At 38.5% G+C, this 12,140-nt stretch overlaps 1 protein-coding gene across 1 annotated transcript in view; it reads right to left on the bottom strand.

Moving 5' to 3' along the window:
- glud1b (glutamate dehydrogenase 1b) overlaps positions 1-5,627 on the bottom strand; it is a 16,646-nt gene extending 11,019 nt beyond the window's left edge. Inside the window, exons 1-2 of the mRNA XM_014007080.1 lie at positions 5,079-5,627; positions 235-365 (exon numbers count right to left, since the gene is read on the bottom strand). Coding sequence (XP_013862534.1) covers positions 235-365; positions 5,079-5,475 — 528 coding nt within the window. The 5' untranslated portion in view covers positions 5,476-5,627. The remainder of the gene's footprint in view (positions 1-234; positions 366-5,078) is intronic.
- Between the last annotated feature and the right edge of the window lie 6,513 nt (positions 5,628-12,140).

Below are 12,140 nucleotides of genomic sequence, written 5' to 3'. Positions count from 1 at the left end.
TAAATAGAAGTAACGACAGCGTAAATAGAAGTAACGACAGCGTAAATAGAAGTAACGACAGCGTAAATAGAAGTAACGACAGCGTAAATAGAAGTAACGACAGCGTAAATAGAAGTAACAGTTGAATATTTCTTACTGTGTAACCAAGAGAAATGAAGCAGAAGAAAACATGCTTAGCTGCCAAGCATCACTAGGTGATCTAACATTTTGGTGGAGAACTAAAAAAGCCAACACGTCAAGAGATCTGATGAGAATCAGTGCAAAGCAAAGATAGAAATACTCACCAACAACAGCACACTTGTAGGTCATCAGAGAGGCCAAGGCTTTCACTTCATCTACAGACACTTCTGTGCTGTAACGGATACCTGAGGGAAACACATCAACAGGAAGTCAATAACTAAACAGTTGCCACGAAAAAACAAAAACAAATTAATAAATCTAAAACAAACTTTAAAGAAAGAATCTGTAGATTGTGGTCATCTGAATGGGTGTTCTGAACTGTTCATTGTGCTCTGTACAATGACAATAAAGGTTTATTCAATCTATTACTAGGGTTGGGCATAATCGTATCGTGTGCAATTAATCATCAGAAAAACATTAATTGACTACTTTTTGGCACTTGATGATTAATACGATTAATGCCACCAGGCAGACTGACTAGGGATTACTCCGGTCAGTCCGCTCAGTGCTCCTCTCTGCTTCAAATATGACGAACATTAAAAATAAAGTTCTGTATTTTATTTGTCTATCAACACAACTGTGTGTATAGCCTGAAATCTGTAATTTTCACAAAATTTGGAACAATTTTTTACAAAGAGCAAATCTTTCCCACCAATTGGTCATGTGACTATGAAATAAGGGTGTCCAGGGACTCCAGGGGATTAATCGTCAAATTAATCGTTATTGGCTAAATACCAAAATTAAATGTGATTCATTTTTTTGCCAATATTGCCCAACCCTATCTATTACTATTTCATTTGTTGTAAAGCCACACTAATTATTTTGTGAAAGTTTAATTGAAATCTGCCCAGTTGTTCATGAGTTGTTTTCGAACCGGGTTGACTCCAAATAGTCCTTATCAAAATTTCACAAGTTATTGCACTCAAAGTGTTGGGAACAAGTCCCATATGACAAATTTATACCTAACAGAGGAAAAGCACATTTTGTGCCATTTTAGATCAGCTTACTATGACAACCATTTGATTTGGTTGATTACTTGATTTCAAAAAGGGCAATCCGTTGGAGATGTGCAGCTTTCTGCACGTCTCATTAACATCTGCCCAGYGGTTCTTGAGATATTTGGGTAGGACACGAACACAGGCAGCAGATGATAATCATGTTGTTCTGAAACTGCCTCCAGTACAAACTGTGCGCCTGACTCGTAACTTATGTGCTGAGCGGGTGGGGACTGCGTGAACCAATCACAGCACTCTGTTCTGACACTAACCTCTCACGCTGCAGGCTTACCTTCCTGTCGTTTACCACTGTTGCTACAGTAACATATGCACCACTGTGAGAGCATTAAACCAGACTGCATGTGTCAAACTGCTCCATCTTTTTGGCAGAATGCCTGTGTGCGTGTAATTTAACAGCAATTACAAAAATAGCACACTTAGAGATAGAGTTTACTGTGAAATTCAAAGGCAACCAGCACAGAGAGAGAGAGAGAGCAAAAGATCCAGGAAATGGCATATTGGAGTTATTTACAACAATTTTATGGAATTGCAGCCTGAGCCAGTTTCCCCTCGTCCATCATTACCGCAATATTAAATAACCTCAGACATATGGAGGGGGGAAAAATAACCAAACATCGAAAACAAAAGCACCAGCTTTCAGATCAGAGGCTCTCCCTCTTCTCTATTCATCCACAGATCAGCTGAGCAAACTCAGAACAGAGAACAATTTAGAGCTCACTGATCAAATTAAATGAGGGGATGGTGAGGCCTGGCTGCCTCACCATCCCCCTCCTCCACACCCCCCAATCAAACTCCCATTTACTCACCCAACCACGGCAACAGAATCCAAAACAGATCTGTAAACACATTCTTCTGAATTAGAGGGGGAAAGCGCTGGAGGAAAACAGCTTCTCACGACAGAAATTAGTATTCTGCGGTCAGAGCAAGTTTCTTTCTACAGCAAGTTCTGAATGCTCGACACGTTAAGACCGTTTAAACCGTTGTTCAAGGCAAGTAAATCCAGAGTACCTTAAAAAAATACATTTTAAAATTTGAATAAGCATTAATTTTTCAAGTGTGTATAATAGCTTTTAGGCCTTTTTATCGTTTGGCATTTTATTTTTAGTACGAGCAGCTGTTTTGATGGTAGTTGCCGTTTTTTGTTCTCTTGAACTATAAAATTGTGTTGAAATTGTTAAAAAAAAAGATTTACACCAAGTGGTGGCTAAGTTTSTCAGATAAGGGTGCTAAATGTCTCCATCAAAGCTAGTAAATGTTACATGATGATGCCACAATTAATCGTGATAAATTTGTATGGCAACCCATAGATGACATGAATATTGTTATACAGACAAATCGATTCAAGTTTTAATTCTTTTCAGAGCAGTTTTTTTTTTTTGTAAATGGTACAGATTTCAAAGCAGACATGGTGTCAAACATACTTTTCAAATGCCTATTCTGGTTTAAACGTATTTAGATTTTTAATTTTTGATAATCTACAGAACTGGTGCTTTTTGTGACATTGACAAAATAATTTAGTCTATTCCACTTTTCTACAGAAAGCAGAAGAAACTTGACCACTTCATCGGCTCAAACAAAAGCTGAATCATGMACACAAAACCACCTTTCACAGCTTTTACATGTCCAGCAGAAAGCAGCTCTGTCCAGCTTGACAGCTGTCAGTCTATTTAGGCGTTAAGAGGGGTGGATGAGTTGAGTGCGTACACACACACACACACACACACACACACACACACACACACACACACACACACACACACACACACACACACACACACACACACAAGTACAAAAACACCCTCTGCACTTTGCAGTTTGATCTGAACCAAGGGTCTACAATCAATGATTAAACCACCCGAAAGATAACAACTTACACACTAGCCTTATTATCACCTATATGGCATTAAATTCCTACTATTTCATGACTTTATTATTTGGTAGAGACCATAAATCTTTGGTTCTTTTAAAACTGTAAAAAGAAAAAAAAAACTGCCCAATTTTTGTTTCCCATCCGGGCCGATTTGAGACCCAACGCACCTTTTGTTACTTGAAGGATCAGTTCTAGTGATTGCCGTTTTGTTTAGGGAGGGTTTTGCTGGTGAATTTAAGGCCTAATAATTTGTAAACGTTATCTGCTAGTTTACCTTGGATATAGATCAAGCAAGAGGAAAGTACATAATGTGTTTAGACTAAAGAGATCTGCCACTCATTGCAGGTTTTTAAATACTGGACAGAGACAATAGACTCATTTTAGTTTGCTTATCTTTAATATGATTCCCTTAAACTTAAAATCAGTGTTCTACATTTACATAAGTAGAAGCTCCTCTGGCATTAATTGCAATTTATATTTTATATGCATGTCAACTTATTGATCGGTTTAAGACTTACTCTATAAACCAAACTGCTAGTGTACGATGTGCTTTCCTTTAAATAGTAGATCTACAATAACTGAGTGGAACAGGAGTTTCACGKTTATGCCAGTCTGCTGTTTGCTCAGCAACTGAAACATTTCCACTGAATGGCCAACTAAAAAGGTGTGTCTCTTCCTCTGAGAACTGGCTGTTCTCCATGACACCCGCCCCTTCTGCTGTGCTGCTGGCAAATAGGAGTGCCTATAAAAGCATACACCCCCCTCCCCACTCAAGCCTCCCCTCATTCTAGACATCACTTCCTATTTTTCCACAATTTACTCAGCCCTAGCTGCTTTAAACCCTACATTTTAAACCGTAAAAAAAAAAAAAAAAAAAAAAAAAAAACGGCTGCACCAATCAACATGAAATTTGGCAGGACTGTAGATGAGTGAAATGCTTTCAACTCTTGCTTGCAATTAGGGTTGGGCAAAATCGCATCGTGTGCAATTTAATCATCAGAAAAAGTTTAATCAATTATTTTTTGGCACTTGACGGTTAATAATAATAATAATAATTAATAATTAATGCCACCAGGCAGACTGACTGGAGATTTCCTCGGTCAGTCCACTCAATGCTCCTCTCTGCTTCAAATAAGAAAAACATTTTATATTAAAGTTCTGTAATGTATTAATCATAACTCAGGTTTTACTTGGTCTGTCGACATAATWTAAAAATTGATGTTTAGCTTGAAGTCTGCATTTTGGCAAAATTTGGGACAAGATTTTTATGGAGAGCAAATCTTTCCCACTAAAGAGATTTAAATTAGTCATGTGACTAGGATATGAGGCATCCAGGGACTCCAGGGGAATAATCGTCACATTAATCGTTATCGGCTAAATTTACCACAATTAATCGCGATTATTTATTTTTTGYCAGTATTGCCCAACCCTACTTGCAATGTTTGAATAAACAGAACTTTAAGGTCATTCACATGTTGTAAGCAGCACATGTGGAGATGCAAATGTATAAACAACATGACACCTGATMCCTTCAGGTCTGAAACACACCTGGGTCAACTTAAAACAATGTTAGACTGAAGCTGCCAAGACATTAAACTGATACAATCATCAAGGTTTAAGTTAAACAATTTAAAAAAAGCTAATCTATATTCTGATTATGATAAGTTTCAATTAACTGCTAGAGCTTGCAATAAAACACTATAAATGAGAGTTTGCTGGAGTTTGAAAAGTTAGTTGCGAGCTATGCAAACAGCTACCGGTAAACAGGAAGGTCACGGTAAATATTGACACACACAACAAATAACASATAAACTATCCAGATAATAATATATAAATAAATAATTTACTGTTAGGTTAGCAATGAAGCAAAAAAAAGAGGTGTAGTTGTGTAAAAGTKAAGTATTTGAGCGTGCACTGACAGCAGCTAACTACGCTGCTAGCTAATGCTAACATAGCAGGCTAATGCTAGCTGTCAAATAGGGCCAAAAGAGCAGGACTGGGTCAGTTCTTACCCCCTTTACATGGTGTTCTGTGTTGGCTGTGCTGGGCCCGGTACCCCTCTATCACCTCCCACTCTCCGTTATCCCTCTTGATCGGGAAAGACACGCTCAGGACGTGATTACAGGGCTTGATGATGCGCAGGATCCCCCGCACACGGTGCCGCTTCTGTTCGGGGGTCTCCCTGGTCTTCAGGTCCTCCACGAGCTTGTCCTCCACGATGGCGGCACCGCGGTCGAAGAAACCCTCGACCATCCTGAAGAAGTTGGGGTCGTCGGGTTGGTCCGCCGCGTCGGCATAGCGACGGACCCGCATCAGGGAGGAGGACGCCGGGAGAGCGGAGTCCACGCAGCCCGAGGCCAAGACACTACCCGCTGAGCGGCTCAGCAGCTCCCCGAAATACCGATACATGACTTAAAACAAACTAACCGTGTAAACAAACTAATTAAAACAAACTAAAAGGACAAACACAGTGGGGGGTGACAACAGGAGAGGGAGGTAGAATGAGACACAGCAGGTCCTCACCGTGTCTCGTCCTCTGGCCGAGTGGGAAATAGCATGCTGCGATAGTTTGCTTTAAAAGGAAGCCGAGCGGCGGGGGCACGGGGCACGGCGGGGTGGACGCACGCGGAAGAGGACGGGCGCGCACMGAGTGACAGTGCGCGCTCCCGATGTCACAAATTCAAACAGCAAATTTTAAACACGCAAAATGCCACAARACTATGACAGAAATCCTAGTTGATCAAACAGACAGGAATGATAAATGTCATTAATATAATAATAAACATCATAAACATATTTTTAAGTGCAGAAGCTTATAGCTAAATAATGCACACCAGCCTCCTTATTCATCAGATTTTTTGTGGTTTATTCAAGGTGCCTGTGAGGCCTGCAGTCATCAGCATCTGAGCGAAGCTCAACACTATAAAACAAGCCGGATATGCTGAAAGAAAAATTCCCATTAAACTGACATAAGTCATTAACTTTCTTCATAAGAGGCCATATTTAAGCTGACCTAGAGAAAAAAAACTATTTAATTCTGATTCAATTAAACTAACATCTGGTTTAATTGCGGTTAGTTACAAACACATGACACATTTTACTTATTTTATTCTATTCAGCTTTTTGTCTTTTTCTTATGCTCACTTTATCATAAAAATAGACATAAATTACTTGGTTAAAGTATACTGCTTGGTTAATTTTTGAGGATTTTTTGCAACATGGGTGGGTTAATCGTTAACTTTAAAATCGTCTCTAGGTGTAGGTGAATGTGTGAATGGTGTCTCTGTGTTCCTGTGATTCCTGTGCAATCTGTCCAGGATTGCACAGACATTGTGTAGTTTGCATGTCTTCTAGTAACCAGGTAAACAAGTACGTTTACGAGTATTTAGATACAGGAGGGTCCATGTCTTGTCCTGATATGAGAAAACTATCAGGTACTTCAGGATCAAAGTGTTTCCTGACTCAGCAGAGGGCCAAGGTGTAATGAACACTGATAAGCAGCCTATTTTCTGTATGATGCATACAGCCAGCAGATGTGTGTTATTTATCTATTTCAATAAAACATGCGTGATCTCAAAATGCTCTTCAGACCGACTCGGACCACCGAACCGTGCGATCTGCTGCCATTGTCAAAGCAAAGCAAAGATAGTGAGGCAACGTTGCTCAATGCGGGATTACAAATTCAAAGTCAGAGACAGGTCCGTGTGTGTGTGTGTAGAAGTGACAAAGCTCGGAGCTTGTCTCTGCAAGGCCCTGACCGGGTCCTGCACCTGTGGACTCTGCACATTAGATAAGATTAGATTCATTTCCTGGGATGTAGGTACAAATATCAATTTATATAGTTAAACACAAGAACAAACATATTTACACAGGACAGCAGCAGGAGGCCCAATGCCTCGGCAGCAACATGAACTGACGCAGATTTCAAGTATTCTCCTGTAAAACAAAGTAATCACGAGTGTTTGGGTTACTCGTCGCGGCTGGCACCCAGTCAAAGCTTTTGATTCAATTAACGCCAGAGTTTATCTTCTAATTATTCGTTTGTGAACTAAGGAACCATAAAACATTATCAGCTCCCAAAGCTGATTTCCAGACTGCGAGCTGAGATGAAACGACCAATTATTAAAACTGAAACAGAGCGGGAATACTGTTTGGACCTTCATTTGTCTGTTTATTCGCTGCTCTAGATAAGCAAACAGCAGTAAAGATAAGGTCAGGCACAGCTGCAGGACAAAACAGCAAACTTTATTTTTTTTGCACCAATTCATGTGAGATGTTCCTGTTTTATAAACTTTGCATCGATGAAAGTTACGATCTTTATTTTAGAGCTTTAGCCTCTCTATACCCAGTCCAGATCAGATTTATCACTATAAGATAAGATCCCCTGTGATGTTATTTTAAATAATTTTGTTCTAACTTTAATAAAACCTGATTTGGAACATAGAAAAGTGACTTTCATCTCATATTTCTTACATTCAAGTTGGAAATGACATAAAAAACTGTTTAAAACTCCATAAAAAGCTTTTTGAAAGAACACATTAAGCAGCCACTTTCCTTTTTTGTATGCCTGCTTTGAGCTTATCAGCTCCTCATCCTTCTTCCTCAGTGTGTTTTTTCTCTTTACACCAGCATACTTTGATTTAAAAGCGTTTGCGTCAGCGTCTGAACTCTGCCGTGCCATTGGCTGTTCGCCTGACAACTCCCAGCCAAACCAGCGGGGTGTGACCGTGGGAGGAGATCAGGGAAAGAAGAGGTTATGTGGCCTGATCAAACAGGAACCTGTTCAGCTGAATCACATGGAGATTAAGTGGAACAGAAAGTTTTTTTTTTCCTGTTTGCTGAATGGTCGCGTTTGAATCTGCTAATGTCTGCTTTTTGAATTTCAGATCCTCAAGCTATCAGCAGCACCACTTCTTCCTCCTAACTTACAGTCTGTTCCACAAACTTTAGTGTTACCAAAGTAATCACACAAAACAAGACGACCCATTTGTTTTACAAGCTTTTTTCTTGTAAATTCAAATATTACGTTCTGTTTTATTATTTTTTTTACCTTTTAAATTTGCTTTATCATGCTCCACTTTGTCATCTTTTTAAACTTTTAGCATTTAGATAGCTTCTTAGCTACCATTCTGTTACCTTTTAGCTATCTTTCTGCTAGTTTTAGCTAGCCTTTTTTGCTTCTATAGTGTTTTTTTCAGGGGAGACTGGGGACAGTTGGAACACTTTTTGCATTTGACTCTATTAGAGATGTTTGGATTAAACAAACCAAATTTTTATACAATAAACTTACTTCTGTCTGTTAATGGAGCCATTTAAAGATGATTAAAGCATGTACATTCTTCACAATTTGCAATTTGAAAGTGAAAAGTCAGATGCTGCAACTGACCCCGGGGCTGGGGACAGTTGCAGCATTGTTTGGGGGTGGTTGCAGCATATTATTAATACAATRTATTTCACTGTAAATAAACTTTATTATTTTTATATTTATATTATTGCTAAATTTATATATAAAAATGTTATAATGATATTACAGTGTTATTTATTTATTCTTTTTGATCAAATGACAAATATAAATTTGCCTTGATGAGTAGACCTTATATACAGTTGTCAAAGACTAAAATGATATAAAATACAGTTGGCTTTCAGTGGCAGGAAGAACAGAACAAAATGTGAGGCAGTTAACTTTTGTTTTGCCTATTGTCACTGTACGCCTCCATTATGCTAAATTTACATTGAACAAAACTGGGATTTTTAAAACCATTGTTGAAAACAACAACTGCAGAAAATGCATCTTAAACGCTTAAGTTTTAAATGATAAAATTGTCATGATTACCCAATACCTTTTTAAGTATAAACTTAGTTTCAACATCTTAATATCCTCTTGATGTGGTCTGCTTTTATAGGAATTTATTGTTGATTATTTATTATTACCCTTCCTGTCAGTCATGATAAAACCTCATGTGTTAGCTAAATAAGTTAACCTTTATACATTTGAGCTGGATCACTAAAATAGTGACAACAGTATAACTTCTAGTTTTTAGCTGACCGTTGAAAACTTTTAGATCTTAGCTCATGTTTTCCTACTTTTAGCAAGCAGTTTGCTACTTTTACCTTTTAATGGCATTTTTGCTTTAGCTTTTAGCTACTGCTCTGCTTCTTTTAGTTTTAACAAATCATTTATCAGCTTCATCAGATTTAGGCAAAATCATTTAGCAGCTCTCAGCGTTCAGACTTTAAGTCATGGAAAATGTTAATTGAGTCTTTAATAAATAAAGGGGAACATTGTCAATGTTTGGTGTCTTTGGCTGTTCAGCAATGTTGCATAATTTAAGTGAAAACCGAACGCAAARGTCTTCAAATGTACAGATTTCCAACTTGATGCACTGACATTTTCAACAGATGCAGCATTCATCTCAGAAAGAGTTTCAGAAAATGAGGAGCTGTTTAATTTATTGTGTTCAAACATTTTTAGCAGAGCTGTTGCTTCTCCGCAAGAAGGTAGCTTCATTGAATTCTGACTTTTCTGGGTAGATTTTGCATGTTTTCTCCGTGCATGTGTGGGTTTTCTCTGAGTACTCTGGTTTCCTCCCACAGATCAAAAATGTGATGTTAACTTTAATCATTCCCAGTGTGAGTGAGAGAGTGAATGGTTGTTTGTCTCTTTATGTCCCTGTGATGGACTTGCGACCTGTCCAGGGTGTACCCCGCCCCTCGCACTGTGACTGCTGGAAATGGGCACCAGTGACCCACGCGACCCTGAAAAAGGAAGAAGCGTGTACAGAAAATGGATGGATGGATGGATGGACTTGTGACCTAAACTCCTCACAGCTCAACCTCACAGAGGAACTCAGTAACAACAAATAACCACTAGATGGCGCAACAACATCAGTAAAATGAAGATTGAGACAAATGATAGTAAAGCCTTCAGCAATAACACTGCAGTAAAGAGAGAACACTACATACAAAAGTTACATACAAGACTCAGAAAACACTTATATTTTTGCTTGTTCGGTCCCTCCAAAGTTGTCATCACAAGTTGGCAGTTCCAAAACATTTTCAGATAAAGTTTTTCCTTTATTTAGACTCTTATCTTTGATGTATCACTCAGAAATAAAAGAGGCTTTATTTACTTTTAAAATTCTAGCTCTTTGTTTCTTGYTACCCGTCATAAAGCCTCAAATTGTTCTAATTTCTTTAGCCTAATCTGTTAAAWAGTGTATCTCCAAGATGCACCCACCCATTATAAATTAAACAAATATAAAATAAACACATCCATTATAAAGCAGGAAGAACAAAAGATCATGATCATTTCAAAAGATTACAAGCAAGTATAAAAATTGGATTGCTTTAGAACATTTGTGCACCACTTTAWATAATAACAGAAATTTGATGGTTTTTCAATGTTACTGAGGCTCCTTTTGTTAAATGAATAAATTGTTACACTGCCAATATGTCTTCTTCACACYTCTATCTTCCAATCCAAAAAAATAAGTCARTATCAGAATAAGCTGTKTGGCAGAGAAGATTTGGCAAAMTAAATAAAACACAAATGTGAAGCATTTCAAAYTTAAGTCCATTCCACCACTGAAAGATAAAAGGCATGGAAATCATGCGGAAACATTGAGTGCACGTGTCAAACTCAAGATCCACTGGCCAAAAGTAGCCCTCCATGTCATTTTATGTGGCCCATGAAAGTTTTAAAGATGTRTTAATGTCTTAAAMTAAGYRTATCCTGCTTTAAAGGCAGCAWTGACCATAAACTACATCTCCCAGAATGCATGTCGATCAAAAAGACGGCATCCCACCACGAGATGGAGGTGCACAAGGTTCAAAACTAGCTGASAGCTGATGAAATTTACTGTGTAAAATCTTCATTTCGCAGCATTTTCACTGGATACTTTTGCTGCAGCCAAATTGGACTGGAAAGTGGGAATTTCCCACTTACAAGTCAAAAATTAAAACTTGAATAACCCCTTCAGTGGGAATTCCTTGTTGGAAAGTGAGAAAATTTAGAATTCAAGATGGCAGCTACTCACAGCTCAACAATTAAAACTATTTTACATTTAATTGTATTCCTGTATTATTTATTCCATATTTAGTCAGTCGTACATGTAGTGCTGTTCAGTGTTTATAAGAGAACAAGTTAAAACACTGTTTATATGCACAGAAAACCACAGAGAGCTCAGTTACTGTAAGAAAAGGGACAAAGAATGTGACGTTTTGTGTTTAGTTACAGTTTATTACAACTGGCCCTTTAAGGGCAACCATAAAGCTCATGTGACCCTCAGCGAAAATCTGTTTGTAACCCGATTTAGCAAATATCCTATTTAACTAAAGACACTTTTTACATAAAGAGCCGTTTTACACTAGAAAAGTCTGTTTATTGCTGATCAGCATGTCTGCCCTCATTACACAGCTTCTACAGATGTTCAGCAGTTAGAGAAAATGAAAAGAAATGGTGGTGAGTGAACTGAGCTAACCTATATTTTGTCTGAACTCAAGACAAATTTCATATAGAACGAGTATAATTACTCTCACGATGATCACATTCATATTTGATTCACACCACTTGAGTCAGTTAAACGGAAACGTGAAAGTCTGCGTCGCGCGTGCATTCAGAGGTCGGGAGGTAAAAAGTTGACAGCGTTCCCACGAGAACTTTCCTACCGAGCGTCTCTATTCAGGAAGCTGTGGCTTTGGCTTGCGTCTACTCACATCTCCTCATCAGCAGAGAGCACATTTGTCAATGCGCGCCCTGCATGTACCCCACGTGTCAGGTGGCCTCCATGTAAACGCCATAGGAAGTAAGATCAGACCCGGAGAGGTCAAGTAAAAGTCAACCCAGTCTGTTTTTGTCGACACATTTCATCTGCCACTCCTCCCCCCGTCAACAGTTTGTCAACCACAGTCTGAACTCAAAGCTTTGTTTTCTCTTCTGAAGACAGATGTCGAGCTGCAGCAACAATTATGAAACTGTGCGACAAAACCGAGAAGTGGACGGTTAATCTACCTGAACTGTCGGTACACTAATATTACAACATTTCTGCTTTTAATCCACAACTGTCATGCTTTGT

The sequence above is a fragment of the Austrofundulus limnaeus genome, unplaced genomic scaffold, assembly GCF_001266775.1.
Source record: "Austrofundulus limnaeus strain Quisiro unplaced genomic scaffold, Austrofundulus_limnaeus-1.0 Scaffold39, whole genome shotgun sequence".
In the NCBI taxonomy this organism is placed as follows: domain Eukaryota; kingdom Metazoa; phylum Chordata; class Actinopteri; order Cyprinodontiformes; family Rivulidae; genus Austrofundulus; species Austrofundulus limnaeus.
This window is presented reverse-complemented; position numbering and strand designations above follow the sequence as displayed.